The sequence below is a fragment of the Pristis pectinata genome, chromosome 3 (genome assembly GCF_009764475.1).
Source record: "Pristis pectinata isolate sPriPec2 chromosome 3, sPriPec2.1.pri, whole genome shotgun sequence".
In the NCBI taxonomy this organism is placed as follows: Eukaryota; Metazoa; Chordata; class Chondrichthyes; order Rhinopristiformes; family Pristidae; genus Pristis; species Pristis pectinata.
Window position 1 is genome coordinate 102,092,298 of NC_067407.1, and position 16,472 is coordinate 102,108,769.

Genomic DNA, 16,472 nt, shown 5'->3' on the forward strand with positions numbered 1-16,472 from the left:
TCTTGATCCAGAAATTCTGAATGTTATTAAAACTAAAACATGGTCAATTAGACCAATTTGGAGAATGGGGGAAATAGTATTTTGAAATAGTTGAAGATGGCACTAATTGACTGCATGATGAGAGGTTAAGTTCCATTAGATATTAAACATTGATTTGTGCAAAGTCCTGTCTTACTGATGTTATACAAACTTTTTATAGGGTGGCAGCTAAGATTTTGAAATAACTGACCTTAAATACTTTGAAGGTTGCCATTTATGGCATCAACGGATCTCCAACAAAATCTTATCTTGTGTACCTCCGGAGTAAATGGGAGTTAAAATATATTTTAAAAGCTCATTTTCTCTTTTGTTTTCCTCAGAATATATAAAAAAAAACTATTTTAAAAATAAATTGTGAACTTGTTTTATGAAGTGAATATCTAAAATTTTAAGCAAGTTTTTTGCTGCATCTGAAATTGGCCCTTGTTAGATTTAATTGGAATCATTTCTGTTTCATTGGTAGAGATGCCTTGGTATGCATTCAATTCATGGCTGGTAAAAGTCTACTTTCTTTGAAAACTGGATTAGTCCCACTGTGAATTTTAGGAAAAGGTGATTTCGTTGACACACAAATTTCTGATGGCATTTGACAGTAAATTTAGGGATGATGCTTCCCTTGACTGAGGCATCCGGAACTAAGATCACAGATTCAAAATAATGGATTGAACATTCGGGACCAGGGTGAGAAATTTCTTCACCCAGACCTGTAGAATTCTCAACACAAGTGGGCACTGGACGCCAAGCTATTGAGTACATTAAAGTAGAGATTTGACAACCTGGATATGAAGAGAATTGAGGTATATGGGTTTAACATAGGAAGGTGGCATGGAGGCAAAAGATCATCCAGGATCTTACTGAATGGTGAAGCAGACATGTAGGTTAAAATGGCCTACTCCTGTTTTTCTTGCATTTGCCCTTTTGAATTTGTGAATTAGGGTGGTATTTTACAAATAGTAGGAATTAAGGGCCAAAGTTCTCCTCCTGGCACACTGGTGGGAGTATAGCATTTTGTTTGGCAGAATGGGATAGGAATATATTGACAGAAGCCATGTTTTGTATCAAGATGCTATATAAATGCAAGTTGTAGATTTATTGAAGTGATTGTCATTGGACACCAATATGGATTCAAAATCTAAGTAGGGTAGCAGCTTCATGCTGATGGTACAATATGAAATTTGGTGTTAAAGCAGGAGGTTAGAATTTCCATTTGAGTGAGTTGGATCATGTCAAGCCCAATCTTTCTTATAACCTTGGGAATACAGTTTGAGTCAAACTGCCAACTCCCAATTTAGTATCTGACTTATTGGCTTGTGGGTTAACAATGTGAGTTTTCAAAGGTTTGTATACCATGAGAAAATCTGGCTTCAGGTTACTCTGAACTGTTTTAACCTTCGACAGTTGACAAAATCACGTTGGCTATAGAAAAGGATGCAGTCACTTGGCCCTTTCCACTCTATACTGGGTATATAATATTAATCCAACATGCTCCACCCTTACAAATCTTTCCTTTCAGGTACATGCCCCACTATTACCCCCACAGTGCATTCAAGACAAACTTCTGTTCTTTCCTTATGTCTAATTTGGTTCTTTTGTCTGTCATCTCCATTCCACTTCCCCTGATTGACCTTTCTGCCAGTGGTAATTTCTTTTATCTAACCTTTCTGTACTCTCTATTTCAAACACCTCTATCAGATCTCCTTGCAACCTCCTCTGCACCAACGATACCAATCGCAGTGAACTGTCCCTCATCCTTGGAATCATTTCAGTAAATCTTTTCTGTATCCTCTCTAAAGCAGCTACATCTTTCCTCAAGTTTGGTCCCAGAACTGGTCATGGTACTGTAGATATGGTCAAACCAGTGTTTTATAAGATTCATCTGGACTTTTATTTGCTATTACTTAGAAACACAAATTAGGAGCAGGGGTAGATGATTTGGCTCTACAAGACCACTCTGCCATTTGATAGGACCATGGCTGATCACCCAAATTCAGAACCAAGTCTCTGCTTTCTTCTTTATCCTTTAGTCTATTTAGCAACTTATACTGTATCTAATTCCTTCTGAAATGCATTTGATGATTTGGTCCCTGCACCTTCTGTGGTAGAAAATTCCAAAAGTTCACTATTCTTTTAGTGAAGAAATTTCTCATTTTCATTCCTAAATTGCCAACCCATATCCTTGCACCATTACTCCTGGTTCTGCACTTCCACGACATTGGGAACATTTGTCCTGCATATAATGTGTATGATCATATCAGAATTATAGGTTTCAATAAGGTCTCTTCGTTCTTTGAAACTACTGCAACTATAAACCCACTGTAACTATAAACCGAGTCACACCATCCTCTTGTGTCAGTCCTGCCATTCCAGGAATCAGTTTGGTAAATCTTCACTAAACTCCCTCCATAGCAAGAATATCCTTCAGGTAAGGAGATCAAAACTGCCCATGGTCCTCATATGGCCTTTCAAAACTCTCTCCTCTTTATGGGATTTGTTGTAGTTGCAATATGTGGGAATTGGTGCACCCCATTCTGGTAAACAGTGACCATAGCTGCAGCAAGCGTTGCTTATTTGAACTTCATCTTGGGGTTGATGAGCTGGAGTGGGAAAATTACCTGGACAGGTTATTCCAGGAGGCAATCGCATCTCCTAGATCAACTGTCTCTAAATTGGCAAATTGTCAGAGACAGGACTGTGATTGCAGAAGAGGCAGGTAGGATCGAGGGGATGGTTCCAGAGGAACCTCTCCCCTTGTCCATCGGGTATGAGGTTCTTGATTTCTGTGTGGATCAGGGTGGGGACACGGAGGATGTGCAAATTGTCCGTAGCACTGTCATAAAAGGTAGTAGGAGAAGAAAAGGGAAATGTAGTAGTCGTAAAGGATAGTATAGTTAGGGGAACAGACACTTCTTTGTGGCAAAGACTTGACAGTCCTGAAGGTTGCCTGCTTGGTTAAGGACTTCTGATCTGCAGAAGAATTTGCAGTGGGAGGATCCAGTTGTGGCGGTCCATGTCAGCACTAATGACCAATTCATGGGACACTGGTACCAGTGCTGGGGAGGGAAAGAGTTGTTCCATTGGGATCAGCTTCACCTGAATTGTGCTGTGACCAGTGTCCTGGTGAATCTCTCAAATACGGTTATAGACAGGGTTTTAAATATGAACAAGATTTTTAATAAATCAAGTAAATGAGAGCACAGTATATTGAGGGGAAATTGACACAAAACAGTGCAACAGGCTGGGGCAGTAAATGTAACCAAAAGTATGCAGCACAGAGCAAATCCAGAGTTAGTTAAAAAGAAACGTATATAAAAAAACTTAGTTTTTATTTGAATGAATGTACATTTGCAATAAGACAGATGATGTGACGGCACAGATAACAAATGAGTATGATCTAATAGCTATTATGGAGACATGGTTGCAAGGTGACCAGGACCAGGTGCTCAATATTCCAGGTTATGTTTCAAAAGATTGCTTTTGTATACAATGCTTCTGATGTCCACATGTCTTAATTTTTTTTGTCTTACATTAGCCAAGTTTGTTATCCATTGAGATGTTCCCATGCAGGCCTGATGTCAAAGGCATTTTCACTGTTTCTGAATGTCTCATATTTGAAAACAATTTAAATGGATATAAATTTTAAATTTCAAATTTAGTTAAAACTACATCTGTTTTGAATTTAAAAACATAATATAAAAAAAAACAAAAATCTTAGCCTGAACTTTTCTATTTAATAAAGGTCTGAACTGGTGAAAAGCTGAAGAGTCAAATGCTTGTTCATCAGCAAAGCTCCTAGGGTCAGATGTGAGCATCTGACCTTCAGTGAGTTCTTGACCTGTATGATGCAGTGAGTGCACAGACTTCAAGGTCATAGATTTTCTGAACATTGGAAGACAGACAGATAGGTGGCTGTTCTCTGGAACTACCTCCCTTATCAGAGCTTGAACCACCTCATAATGACTACTGCTTCCTTTGATGTTTAGACTAATATCAGGAGGTTAATTATGTTGGACCTCTTGGGCAACATGCTACACCCATCAATTCTTTGGTAAATGTGAGATGTGTTAAATGTGATACATTTCTGAATTTTGAATTAATGATTTTCTTTAGGTATTTAAATTGAAAACATTACATTAAGAGTAGCTTTTTGTATTATGAAGTAGGACTTTGATTCCCTATGCTTGCTGATTGTAATATATGGCTTACCTGAAATTTCCTCCTTTTGACAATTGGGCAGTTGTATTTTGTCTGGTGTTGGTATTGCTTTGTGAACTTCAAGGCTATAAATATATTTATTTTAGTTTACAGTGCTGATGTGGCTGCTTACGTATGTTGGTGCCTTGTTTAATGGGTTGACTCTGCTGATAATAGGTAAGCTTTACCTTTTACTCTGAATATATTTCTGTTCTTCCATTTGCACTCACTAGAGGCATTCTATTAACTTTTGTATTAGATTTAAGTGTGAACAGTTAATTAGAAACATACAATTAAAATACATTAGCTGAACACCCTGCCCTTTTATCTTTCTTGAAACTCAAAACGTTAGTGTTTTCTAGGTGTGAATTTCATTTGTGAAATAATGTATTCCTAAATTTTTCATTTACTTGGTTGCCCTTAACACATGCGAAGATTGCCTCTGCTTAGGAACTTGGTCAAGCCTTGCTATGTTTTTGCCACCTCTGGACATGGTTATTAATATTAGCTGTAAGCATTTTTGAGTTTTCAGTTGTGCTTTAAGTTGAAAAGTATTGGCATTAAATTTGCCAGCTCAGCTTAATATCTTACAATCTGAGGCTTGTGTTGTGACTTGAATCTAATCTCTAGGTCATATCAATTTAGCAGGGAAGGATCTTGTTCATATTGTTTGAGCATGTCTTCTTCATCTGCTAGAAAAGCAGTGTCTGAATCCACTCTGAAGATACAAAATTAGTACAGAAACTGCTGAGGATTAAAGCAGTGATTGCCTTATGTTAAAGGAAAAAGTCTGCTTTGGATATATTTGTATAAAGGCTTTTTAATATGAAAAATCTCCTTTTAGGTTTTTAAAATGCTGTGTAAAGTTTTGGATACTAAAGGAATAAACTTTTGTTATCCCTCTAGCTCTGGTAGCAGTTTTCAGCATTCCGGTTGTTTATGAAAGGCACCAGGTAAGTGTCTAAAATTTGCTTTTCACCTGCAGAATGGGTATTAACATTTACAAAATGGATGTGATAATGTCATCCTGGCACTGACAGAATTTGCATTCAGAAAAGGTTGCATAGATGAGGATAAATTGGGTCTTGTATTTTGAGTGTTAACTGGCTTTGATGTACAGCAATTTATGGATATGCTGTCTTGCACCTAATCTCTGCTATTGGCATGGCTGCCACTGGTTAGTTTTATTGATTTCAGCTAACCAGCTGATATAAAATTTGGTTTAATTTAATTGCAAAATACATCACTGGATACAGTAAATGGCAAGATTTTTTTAAAAACTTGTCTCTGAGCAAGCTCTGTGCGGTCCCTGTGGGCTTTTGTTAGTCATACTCAAGTGATCTGCCTCATTCCCTTGTGTTGGATTGCCTCAATTGTTAGGATTCTTGCTTCTAGATCTCAAGCAGATTTATTTGAAGGAGATTGCATAATATCTCACTTTGGAGTGGTCTCATTCCCATTCCAGTGATATAGATAAGAGCAGGGTGTTCTTGTGGTGCTTTTGTAACATTTTTGTGCTGTTTCTATCCCCACCTTCACAGCATTGCCAAAGGCAAATAATCTCAAAGTAACTGTTCGTGGTATAGAATTACTGCTATGATTGTCTGGTTTATACTAGCAGCAGTTAGATTGTTTCAAATATTGTGATATGAGACAAGATGTGATACACATTTATCAGTTAAAACCTGATGTACATCCCTGCTTCTGAATTTGGGCAGCCTAGTGAAAAAGATATGGGTTCAATTTTTTGGGGAGTTCCCAAGGGATAAAATTAGTATATTCAGTTTTTAATGGTCCTAACATTGATTTAAGCATGTAGCATAGTCTTCTGTGGCTTTGCTTTATTTACCTCAAAGCTAGAATACATGTAAGTAAACTTTTCAGTATAAGAAGTAAAAGAATGCTGCAAAAAAAGTCTGATTTTTTTTAAACGTACCTGCAGAATCAGAACATTGTTACTGAATTAAGCTCTGATGCTTAATCAGAGGTGTTATTTGTGGTAACTCTGGATTTGGATATTTCTTTCAGGAGGTATTACGATGAATCTCTTAGAATCTTGCAGTAGTCAGTATTAAATGTTAAGACAATTAGAATACAGAAAATAAATTGTTCACTGCAGGAGTAATCCAGGACACAATTAAGTTAAGGTAGTGGGGAAAAATAGCTGTTGCTTTATGGAGTATTCATTTCAAATGGTTTGTTTATGAAAATGTCAGTGTTTAATATTTTACAGCTAACAGCCTGACCTGAGTTGTTCAGTTTTTGCACAGTGATTACACTGAATTGAAATCGAAGAGCTTGAAAGTTAATCATAGAACCATAGCACAATACAGGCCCTTCGGCCCACCATGTTGTGCCAACCTTCAAACCATTCCTAAGACTATTTAACCCCTTCCTCCCACATATCCCTCCATCTTAAATTCCTCCATATGCTTATCTAACAATCTCTTGAACTTGACCAACGTATCAGCCTCCACCACCACCCCAGGCAGTGCATTCTATGCACCAACCACTCTCTGGGTGAAAAACCTCCCTCTGACATCTCCCTTGAACTCCCCCCCAATATTACCTTAAAGCCATGCCGCCTTGTATTGAGCATTGGTGCCCTGGGAAAGAGGTGCTGGCTGTCCACTCTATCTGTTCCTCTTAATATTTTATATACCTCTATCATGTATACCTCATCCTCCTCCTCCTCCTCTCCAATGAGTAAAGCCCTAGCTCCTTTAGTCTGTCCTCATAATCCATACTCCCTAATCCAGGCAGCATCCTGGTAAATCTCCTCTGCACCCTCTCCGACGTCTCCACATTCTTCCTATAATGAGGCGACCAGAACTGGACACAGCACTCTAAGTGTGGTCTAACCAGAGTTTTGTAAAGCTGCGTCATTACTTCGCGGCTCTTAAACTCGATCCCATGACTTATGAAAGCTAACATCTCATAAGCTTTCTTAACTACCCTATCCACCTGTGAGGCAACTTTGTGATCTGTGGATATGAACCCCCAGATTCCTCTGCTCATCTACACTGCCCAGAATCCTGCCATTTACCTTGTATTGCACCTTGGAGTTTGTTCTTCCAAAGTGTACCACTTCACACTTCTCCGGATTGAACTCCATCTGCCACTTGTCAGCCCAGCTCTGCATCCTATCAATATCCCTCTGTAAGCTTCGACAGCCCTCCACACTATCCACAACACCACTGACCTTGTGTCATCTGCAAACTTGCTAACCCACCCTTCCACCCCCTTATCTAAGTCATTAATAAATATCACAAAAAGTAGAGGTCCCAGAACCGATCCTTGTGGGACACCACTAGTCACAGCCCTCCAATCCGAGTGCACTCCCTCCACCACAACCCTTTGCTTTCTACAGGCAAGCCAATTCTGAATCCACATGGCCAAGCCTCCCTGAATCCCTTGGCCTAGCCTCCCTGAATCCCTTGGCCTCTGACCTTCTGAAGGAGCCTACCATTGCAGAACCTTGTCAAATGCCTTACTAAAATCCACGTTGACCACATCCACTGCACTACCCTCATCAATCTTCCTGGTCACCTCCTCAAAAAAAAACCCTATCAGGCTTGAGAGGCAAGATCTTCCCTTCACAAAGCCATGCTGGCTGTCCCTAATCAGTCCATGATTCTCTAAATGCTTATAGATCCTATCTCTTAGAATCCTTTCTAGTAGCTTACCCACCACAGACGTAAGGCTCAGTGGTCTGTAATTCCCTGGACTATCCCTACTACCTTTTTTGAATAAGGGGACAACATTCGCCACCCTCCAATCCTCCAGTACTATCCCCGTGGACAACGAGGACTCAAAGATCCTAGCCAATGGTTCAGCAGTCTCCTCCCTAGCCTCACGAAGCAGCCTGGGGAATATTCCGTCAGGCCCTGGGGACTTACCTGTCCTAATATTTTCTAACAGCTCCAACACATCCTCTCTCTTGACATCTCTAGAACATTACCCTTAACAGCACTGTCCTCCACATCATCAAGACCCCCTCTCCTTGGTGAATACTGAAGAGAAGTATTCATTGAGAACCTTGCCCACTTGCACAGCTTCCCACCTTTGTCTTTAATCGGACCTACCTTTACTCTAGCCATCCTTCTGTTCTTCATGTATGAGTAAAAAGCCTTGGGATTCTCCTTCACCCTACTCACCAAAGCCTTTTCATGTCCCCTTCTCGCTCTCCTCAGCCCCTTCTTAAGTTTCCTCCTTGCTACTCTATATTCCTCACGAGCTCTGTCTGATCCTTGCTGCCTACACCTTATGTATGCTGCCACCTTCTTTCTAATTAGTGTTTCCACCTCTCTTGTCACCCACAGTTCCTTCACCCTGCCACTCCTCCTCTGCCTCACCGGGACAAATTTATCCCTAACATCCTGCAAGAGATCCCTGAACATCGACCACATCTCCATAGTACCTTTCCCTTCAAAAATGTCATCCCAATTCACACTCTCATGTTCTTGCCTTATAGCCTCATAATTCACCTTTCCCCAATTAAATATCTTCCTGTCCTCTTTACTCCTACCCTGTCCATGACAATGCTAAAGGTTATGGAGCAGTGGTCGCTGTCCCCCAAATGCTCACCCACCGATTGATCTGTCACCTGACCTGGTTCATTACCTAAAACTAGATCTAATATGGCATTTCCTCTAGTGGGCCTGTCAACATACTATGACAGGAATCCATCCTGGACACACTTAACAAACTCTGCCCTGTCTAAACCTTTGGCACCAAGTAGGTGCCAATCGATATTTGGGAAGTTGAAGTCTCCCACTATAATAACCCTGTTATTTTTGCGTCTTTCCAAAATCTGCCTCCCAATCTGCTCCTCTGTATCCCTACTGCTACTGGGGGAGCCTATAGTATACTCCTAGTAGAGTAACTGCTCCTTTCTTGTTCCTAACTTCCACCCATATTGACTCTAGAGAGGATCCTTCTACATTATCCACCCTTTCTGCAGCTGTAATATTGTCCCTGACCAGTATCGCCACCCCTCCTCCTTTTCTGCCCCCCTCCCTATCCTTTTTAAAACACTGAAAACCAGGAATATTCAATATCCATCCCTGCCCTGATGTCAGCCATGTCTCTGTAATAGCCACAATATTGTAGTCCCATGTACCTATCCAAGTCCTCAGTTTGTCTCCCTTATTCCTGATGCTGCTTGCATTTAAGTAAACGCACTTTAGCCCATCCGCCTTACTACTTTTAAAGCCTGTACTCTGCTTCTCCTTCCTCAAAGCCTCTCTACCTGTTAGATCTGACCTTTCCCCATCCCCTTCTTCCTCTGACCTACTCCGGTTCCCATTCCCCTCACAAACTAGTTTAAACCCTCCCAAACCACTCTGTCTGTCTGATCTGTCATGTCTGCAAGGGATCTCTTGCAGGATGTTAGGGATAAATTTGTCCCGGTGAGGCAGAGAAGGAATGGCAGGGTGAAGGAACCATGGGTGACGAGAGGTGGAAAAACTAGTTAGGAAGAAGAAGGCAGCATACATAAGGTGTAAGCAGCAAGATTCAGACAGACAGATCATGTCTGATATGTTAACTGATGAGATAATTGGCTGCAAGTCAATCGTGCTGCTACTGCTGGATTGGTTGTTTTTTTTCTAAAAGACAGAGTTTTTGCCAAAAAAGAACTTGCACTTCTGAAAGGATTATTACATCATTATTATTCCAGGGATTGCAGCAAAAGAAAGTGAAATAGCATCTTTGGTGTTGAATTTGGTTGTTTTTGTATTTTTAAAAATGGCTGTGGAAGCTGAGTAGTTCTTGAACATATTCCCCATGTACTGTTTTACAGTCCTACCCTGTCCTTGTGTTCTCAGAAATAATTCGATTTGTTGATTTGCTTTTCACGCAGCCATGTCATTCAGTCTGATTTAACTTGTTGCCTTTATCTGTTTTCGTATTCACTCTTGGCTACATGGAATAAGAATTAATGACTTTTTCTGGTGGTTTGTTCCTCTTCCATATCATCACCACCCCCCACCAAAATAAAGCTTCCTGCTGTCTCAAGGTAATCTGTACAGGAAGACTGATTAACTGGAACCATATAGTTGAGTTCTGAGGGATGCACTTAAATGATATTAATATGAATTTATTTCTTTTTAGGCTCAAATTGATCATTACATAGGGATAGTAAGCAAACAAATTAAAGATGTCACTGCTAAGTAAGTATGTGGAAATTTGGAAATAGTAATTACTTGAAACTGTGTTGCTTTTTCTGTGGCTAACAATGCTGTTTCCTTCCTGCCCATCATTTCTTTCAAGGTGTTTACATGGAGCATGACTTGAAGTTGAAATGCTAAATGTGAATATAGCACCAGTGTCCTTAATATTTAAATTTTCCTTGGACTTGGAGAAATTATGTCAGTCATGTAACCAACTGTTTACAAAGTTGAACAGTTGCGCACTTAGAGCATCTGCTCCTTGACTTGGAACACCTTAAGATATGTGAACATGAAGTTAACTAGTTTGAAATTCCTGGCATCTGACAAACAACTTTGCAAAATTCTCCACAAGGGATATTTGGTTTTTGAGCATCTGTCTCATTGGAAGCTTTCTCAGTGTTCCTTTGTGGTTGATTATGAAAAGCATTTTATTATATGACTTGTGTCTACATCAGTATAATATTTAGAGACTAAGATATGTCAAACAGCTAGCCATGTGAATTTGGAAAGTTCCTTTTTCTTATAGTCAGCTGAACGAGACCTTGCAAAAGAAATGACATTAGTTGTGATACATTATGAAAGAAATTTTACTTTGTAGCATAAATACATCATTTACATATAACCAAACACTCATTTTCTGTATTCAACTATCCTTTGTTGTCCAAGATCATACAGCCAATTAGCTTAAACATAGTTTGTCAAATGTGCCCAAACAAATTAGAATCTTGTGGCTGGACCAATCATTTATTTCCTCCCACTCCATATTGTTTCCTTGTGAAGATTTGGGCTGCCTTTGGTATCTATTATTAGTTTAAAAGTCACCCTAATGTTTGGATTAGATTAATTCACTGTTAAATCAGGCAGTAGGTGATCTTTCAGCTGTGTTATTTTGTGTGTTGATTTATTATACATAATTTGCTCTGGCAGTCATTGACACACCAATCTGACCACCTAAGCTTGAACAAAGTGTAAATTCAATGGTGGGAATTACAAGTTTTTGTTTACAAGATGCATTGAATGTAGAAGTGTGCTGCTCCTATATTAGACATGGAAACAAATTGAATGTATTATGGAGCAATGTTTTATTTTCCTATTTATGAATCTGGTAATTAAAACAATGCATAATGTGCATTCAGTTTAGTCTGTCTAAACTGGTATTGATCATAATTGATTTTTGGCAATTTTTTTTGCTGCTTTGGTAGCTGTTACTACATTATCAAGTTAAAACACCATATCTATGCCTTAAGAGGCCAGCATTTATAACAAACATTTTCATTCTTTCACAATGTTCCCATGTTTCAATTTTTAAATTAAACAATTTTTTTCTCATTTTAGGATTCAAGCTAAAGTTCCTGGACTGAAGAAGAAAACTGAGTAGTATCCTGTACTGTGTTTCATGGCATGTTGTCTGCAGGGAGGGTTGGGAAGAACAAAATAGCCTTGGAACTGCAGTGCAATTTGCAAATCTACATTTGGTAGTAACTGAAACTGTGTTTAACTGCAGTCATGATCTATTATATCACACATACTAACGTAAGAAATTTGAATTCAGTTTATTTATCTGATTTGGTACAGAGAACACTGGTTTGTATTAAAGATTTGAGAAGCTGTACATTGCACTTGTCAGGGTTAGTGTCTTATGTGTAACAAATCATGGTGCAGTAGGAGTTTTGAGTATTCCCACCCTCCACCCTACCCCCAGTTTGCACACTGTAGAATCTATGCTGTGAGGTTGTTGCAAATTTCTAACCCCTGATGATATTTACTGTACCATTTTAGTGATGTTTGAGGTCTTGCTTTTTCTGACTGAAACCCTTCGCTGTATTAAGATTTTATTGTTTTAACAATTACCCAGTTAGTGTTTCACAAAGCTAAAGAGTTGATTTCATCAGCTCCACAGTGCTTGATGTTTCAGAGTTATCTGCATTTTAAATATGAATCCAGTGCTGAAACATGCAGAATATTACATTAATCGCAACATTAATGTACAACTCATCTATAGCAACAATGGTATGAACAATAGCAAAAGTTTAGCTGTACTGCTGATTATTTGTGGACTGTATTCAATGCTACAAATGTAACTTGGAAATTTCAAGCATTGTCTGATGCACAAGTGAGGCAATGAACATTGCATTGTAAATTGGCTCAGGCTTTCACCTGGGGGAATGCAGTGTGGAATAAAAATGAATAAAGCTTACAAATGCATTCTTTGAATTTTTTCTACCTATATTTTCAGGGAATTAGCCACCTCTGGGTCTATTTATCTGTGCCTCTTCTAACTAAAGATATTTTGCCCCATACAGCCATGTTAAATATCATCTCTTAACCTGTCATTCCAAAGTCACAATCAGTGCCAGGAGCTCAAGGAGAGACTTGATTTATACAGAGGCTACCAGATTAATGGCCATACCTGCACTGTAATACAAGGGGTTGTGGTATAGCATCAGGCGCCATAGTCTGTGCCATACTAGACATAAGCATTACTTGAATTGTAAAACACTATGTACTGGTTGATTGTGTAATTAACCAGGCATGAAAGCTACAATAGGGAGAGGCCAGATGTCTCTGTTTAAGTCCCTAATGTTAATCTGCTGCATCATGTCTATCATCTAGGCAGTGAAGGTGAGCGTTGGAACATTATTGCCACTCACATTTTAGCTGGGAGGTCCAGGAACTGGTCGTAAATTCTCACTGTTCTAGCTTAGCAAAGTTGCTCTTCCTTAGACTTCAATTCTGAATTTTGTCAACTTGTTTCTGGCTCATGTTGGCCTGTTGCTAATCAAAGCAATGCACGTACACTGGCACTGAAGGATAGGCTTTGCTTCTGGGCAAAGCAATAGCTGCACATGACTGTCAGCACATGTGCAAACTGCCAACCTTGTGAGCTGTTATTTTGTATAATTATCTTTTGTGTGGGACCTTTTTAAAAGGAACTTAAGTACTACAATCACTGGTTTTCTCTTACCTCAAAAAAAAAATGTGGTCAAAGCATAGTAGGGCAAGTCTCTCACTGAGATCCACTTAAATCTGCCAGCAGCAGATGCTGAAACACAACTTTTTGCTCACTAGAGCACCAACTGCAGTACACCTGCGCTGTCAACTAAAAATTTTGCAGCTGGGAAGCTTGCATCGGGTTCAACCTGGAACAAGTGCAGCAATGCAATTAAAGTGAACAGGAGAAAGGCAAGAGATCATAAAAGCAGAAAATGCCCAGAGTCAATGTTTTGGGCCAAAGGCCCTTTATTAGAACCAATTTCAAAACCAAGTCTGAAAAGTCTTCAACCTAAAACAGTGACTTCTCTTCCCACAAAAGCAGCCTGACCTGCTCAGTGTTTCCAGTAATTTGTTTCAGATTTCAGCATTTGCAATTTTCATTTCTTTTGTATATAAACAAGTAATATTTCTTGTCTTTTGATTTTAAACAGAAGCAGAATGATTTTGAATATTTGATATAACACACATTTAATAATTTAACAGCTAGTGAATCTGGGGAGGGTCTCCTCAGCTGTTAAAGCCATTTTGGTCAGTACAGACAATTTATCTCTTCTCTCTGATTTCATCATGGTCTTGTTACTATGTCCTTAAAATTATTTCAGCAGATTCCCAACCACTGATGTCGGGGTAATTAGTCTTATTTCCCTATTTTCTTCCCCTTTCTCTTTAAAAAGTAGTTACCTTTCCTATCTCCTAACAAACTGAGCTTTGGAAGATCACCTCTACTGCATCAACTATTTCTGAAGCCAACTCTTTATCCCTATAAAGTAGGACAGCCAGTCAAGGGTATTTGTAAACTCTTAGTCCCTTAATATACTGTAGTTAAGAAAATATTTGGTTTTGCACTATTTGTGATATTATTGTGGCTTCTACAATGATAAATTCAATGTTTACTCTCTCAACCATTCACTTAATTTGAATTTTGCCTACCTCTGCCTTTGAGATCTGTGTTTATTTTCATTACTTTTACATGCTTGAAGGAGCTTACACTTTTTTAATTAAGAAACCAAGTGTTGTGTGCACTAAAAACAATAAATTACTTACTTTAATGTGGAGCCTAGAGGTGCAGCACTCTTATAAAAATGGGACCCAATTTGGAGTGAGTCTCTGGCTGAAGTCTTTGGTTGTTTAGTCCAAGTACTGTTGACTTCACTTTGGTTTCTGTCACCGAACTACTTAATTTTCCAAATCCCTGGAATACTCAGCAGAAGAGTCAGAATAAATAGCTCATTTTTATCTTGGCAGTCTGTAACTATCAGGGTGCCAGTGGACCAGTGTCAGGCATTAACTGTTTACTATTATTAATGGCCAAGATGAAAGATTAGAGTATTGGATAGCCAAATTTGCAGATGATACAAGGATATCTGCTGACAACACAAGATAGATAGGTTAAGCCAGTGGCAACCATTTGGAAGTACACTATTTTGGGGAAAGTTGAGGTTTACCATGTTGGTAGAAAACAGAAAAACAATGTTGTTTGAATGGCTGGAGCCTACATAATACTGCTATAGAAATGGATCTGTGTGTCTTTATACATGCAACAAAGTTAATGCCAAATGGTTGGCTTTTATTGAGAAGAAAAATGTACAAGACTTGTTACAACATCAGTGACACTCCACCTAATGTACATTTTGGTGGCTTTGAGAGTGCAAGATTCTGAAGCAGATGCTGAGCGGAAACAGTATTTAAGACAGCTGTGGTGGAATTTCCTCTCTGAGATCTATGAATCTTTGCAATTCTCTATACCACAGGTGTAGTGATCATTAAATGTATTAGAGATCCTTGAGGGAAATCAAAAGTTATGGGGTATAGGCAGATCAGTCATGATCTTGTTGAATGGCAGAACAGAGGAGCATATGGGTGACTCTGGCTTTTATTTCGTGTTCTTTTGCACCTTTTTTTTTAAATTGGCGCTATTCAATTTGACGTATTTCTATTGTTTTATTTCCCGCTATCAGCAATATGAATTGGCTACAAATGATATTGCATTTTTAATTTGATAAAAGTATTGTTTTATTGGTTGTTAGATATCATATTCATACCAAAACATTAAAAATTAAACAATGACTTCATTTTTGTATAAAAGAAACTGACCACACTTTCTGATAAAATTTGTTGCTACATTAGCGACACTTGAATTATATTACTTCATTTAAGCCCAAACAATTGATTCTTATTAATTAAAAAATAATTTCATGCATGATGCAGTTTCTTAATATACATTATATTACAATCCATTATTTTACAGTGTATAACAAATTTATCAATGATATATTTGCAATTTAAAAATCAAATAGAAAAATGTAAGAATTATGTTTTTCAAAATGAATCAAAAAATTAGTTTTTCACTATTTCATTTAGGTACTTAATTTCCATGGATATAATATTGCTATTTTATTATTCTACTATATAAAAACATGTCAATGTCTTGATAATTGTACCTATTTGCATACATCAAAAAAATCCCCAAAATTATCAAATATTGAAAGACAGAAGAATTAAGCACAAATACACACTGTAAATAATACAAACACTTCAATAAAATTATTATTGTTAATCTGATTGTTATGAAGCACTACTATCAAACCACCATGCTAGTGGCTAAACTGCATAGTGAGCTTTGGCTTGCTGAATTTAAACACCTAGTTGAATAGTCCACTCTCACACTCAAACATTATAAGGCAACACTTCTTGAATGGTGAATATCTTGTAAAGCCGAAATGTGCTTGTCTACTAAAGATGCTGAAAGATATTCGATTGCTTTCTATCCAAACTGGAATTAAACTTTCATAGAAGACTCCATACAGAAGGGCATTGTACTATGGCCAAAACATTATCAATTATATAGAATGACTATGTGAAAATCAGATTAATTTTGTCCATAATTGAGGGGTCATATAATTTGCATTTTTAAACTTCTGACAGGCCTCACAAATACTTTCTTGCATATTTACTTCTTGGATTAGAAGTTAAAATACTATACCTATGCAATTAATATTTGCCATTTATTTAGATTTTCTTATTAAGCAATAAATAACTTGCAGCTGATACATTGTCCTGTCAAATATAAAGAAT

The 16,472-nt window shown here is 38.1% G+C and overlaps 1 protein-coding gene across 9 annotated transcripts in view; it reads left to right on the top strand.

Moving 5' to 3' along the window:
• Positions 1-12,604, top strand: part of LOC127568146 (reticulon-4-like) — a 52,633-nt gene extending 40,029 nt beyond the window's left edge. For all 9 annotated transcript variants that reach the window (XM_052011525.1, XM_052011527.1, XM_052011528.1 and 6 more), the window contains 4 exons: positions 4,338-4,407; positions 5,137-5,183; positions 10,345-10,403; positions 11,739-12,604. In XM_052011525.1, coding sequence (XP_051867485.1) covers positions 4,338-4,407; positions 5,137-5,183; positions 10,345-10,403; positions 11,739-11,781 — 219 coding nt within the window. In that variant the 3' untranslated portion in view covers positions 11,782-12,604. The remainder of the gene's footprint in view (positions 1-4,337; positions 4,408-5,136; positions 5,184-10,344; positions 10,404-11,738) is intronic.
• Positions 12,605-16,472: the final 3,868 nt, after the last annotated feature.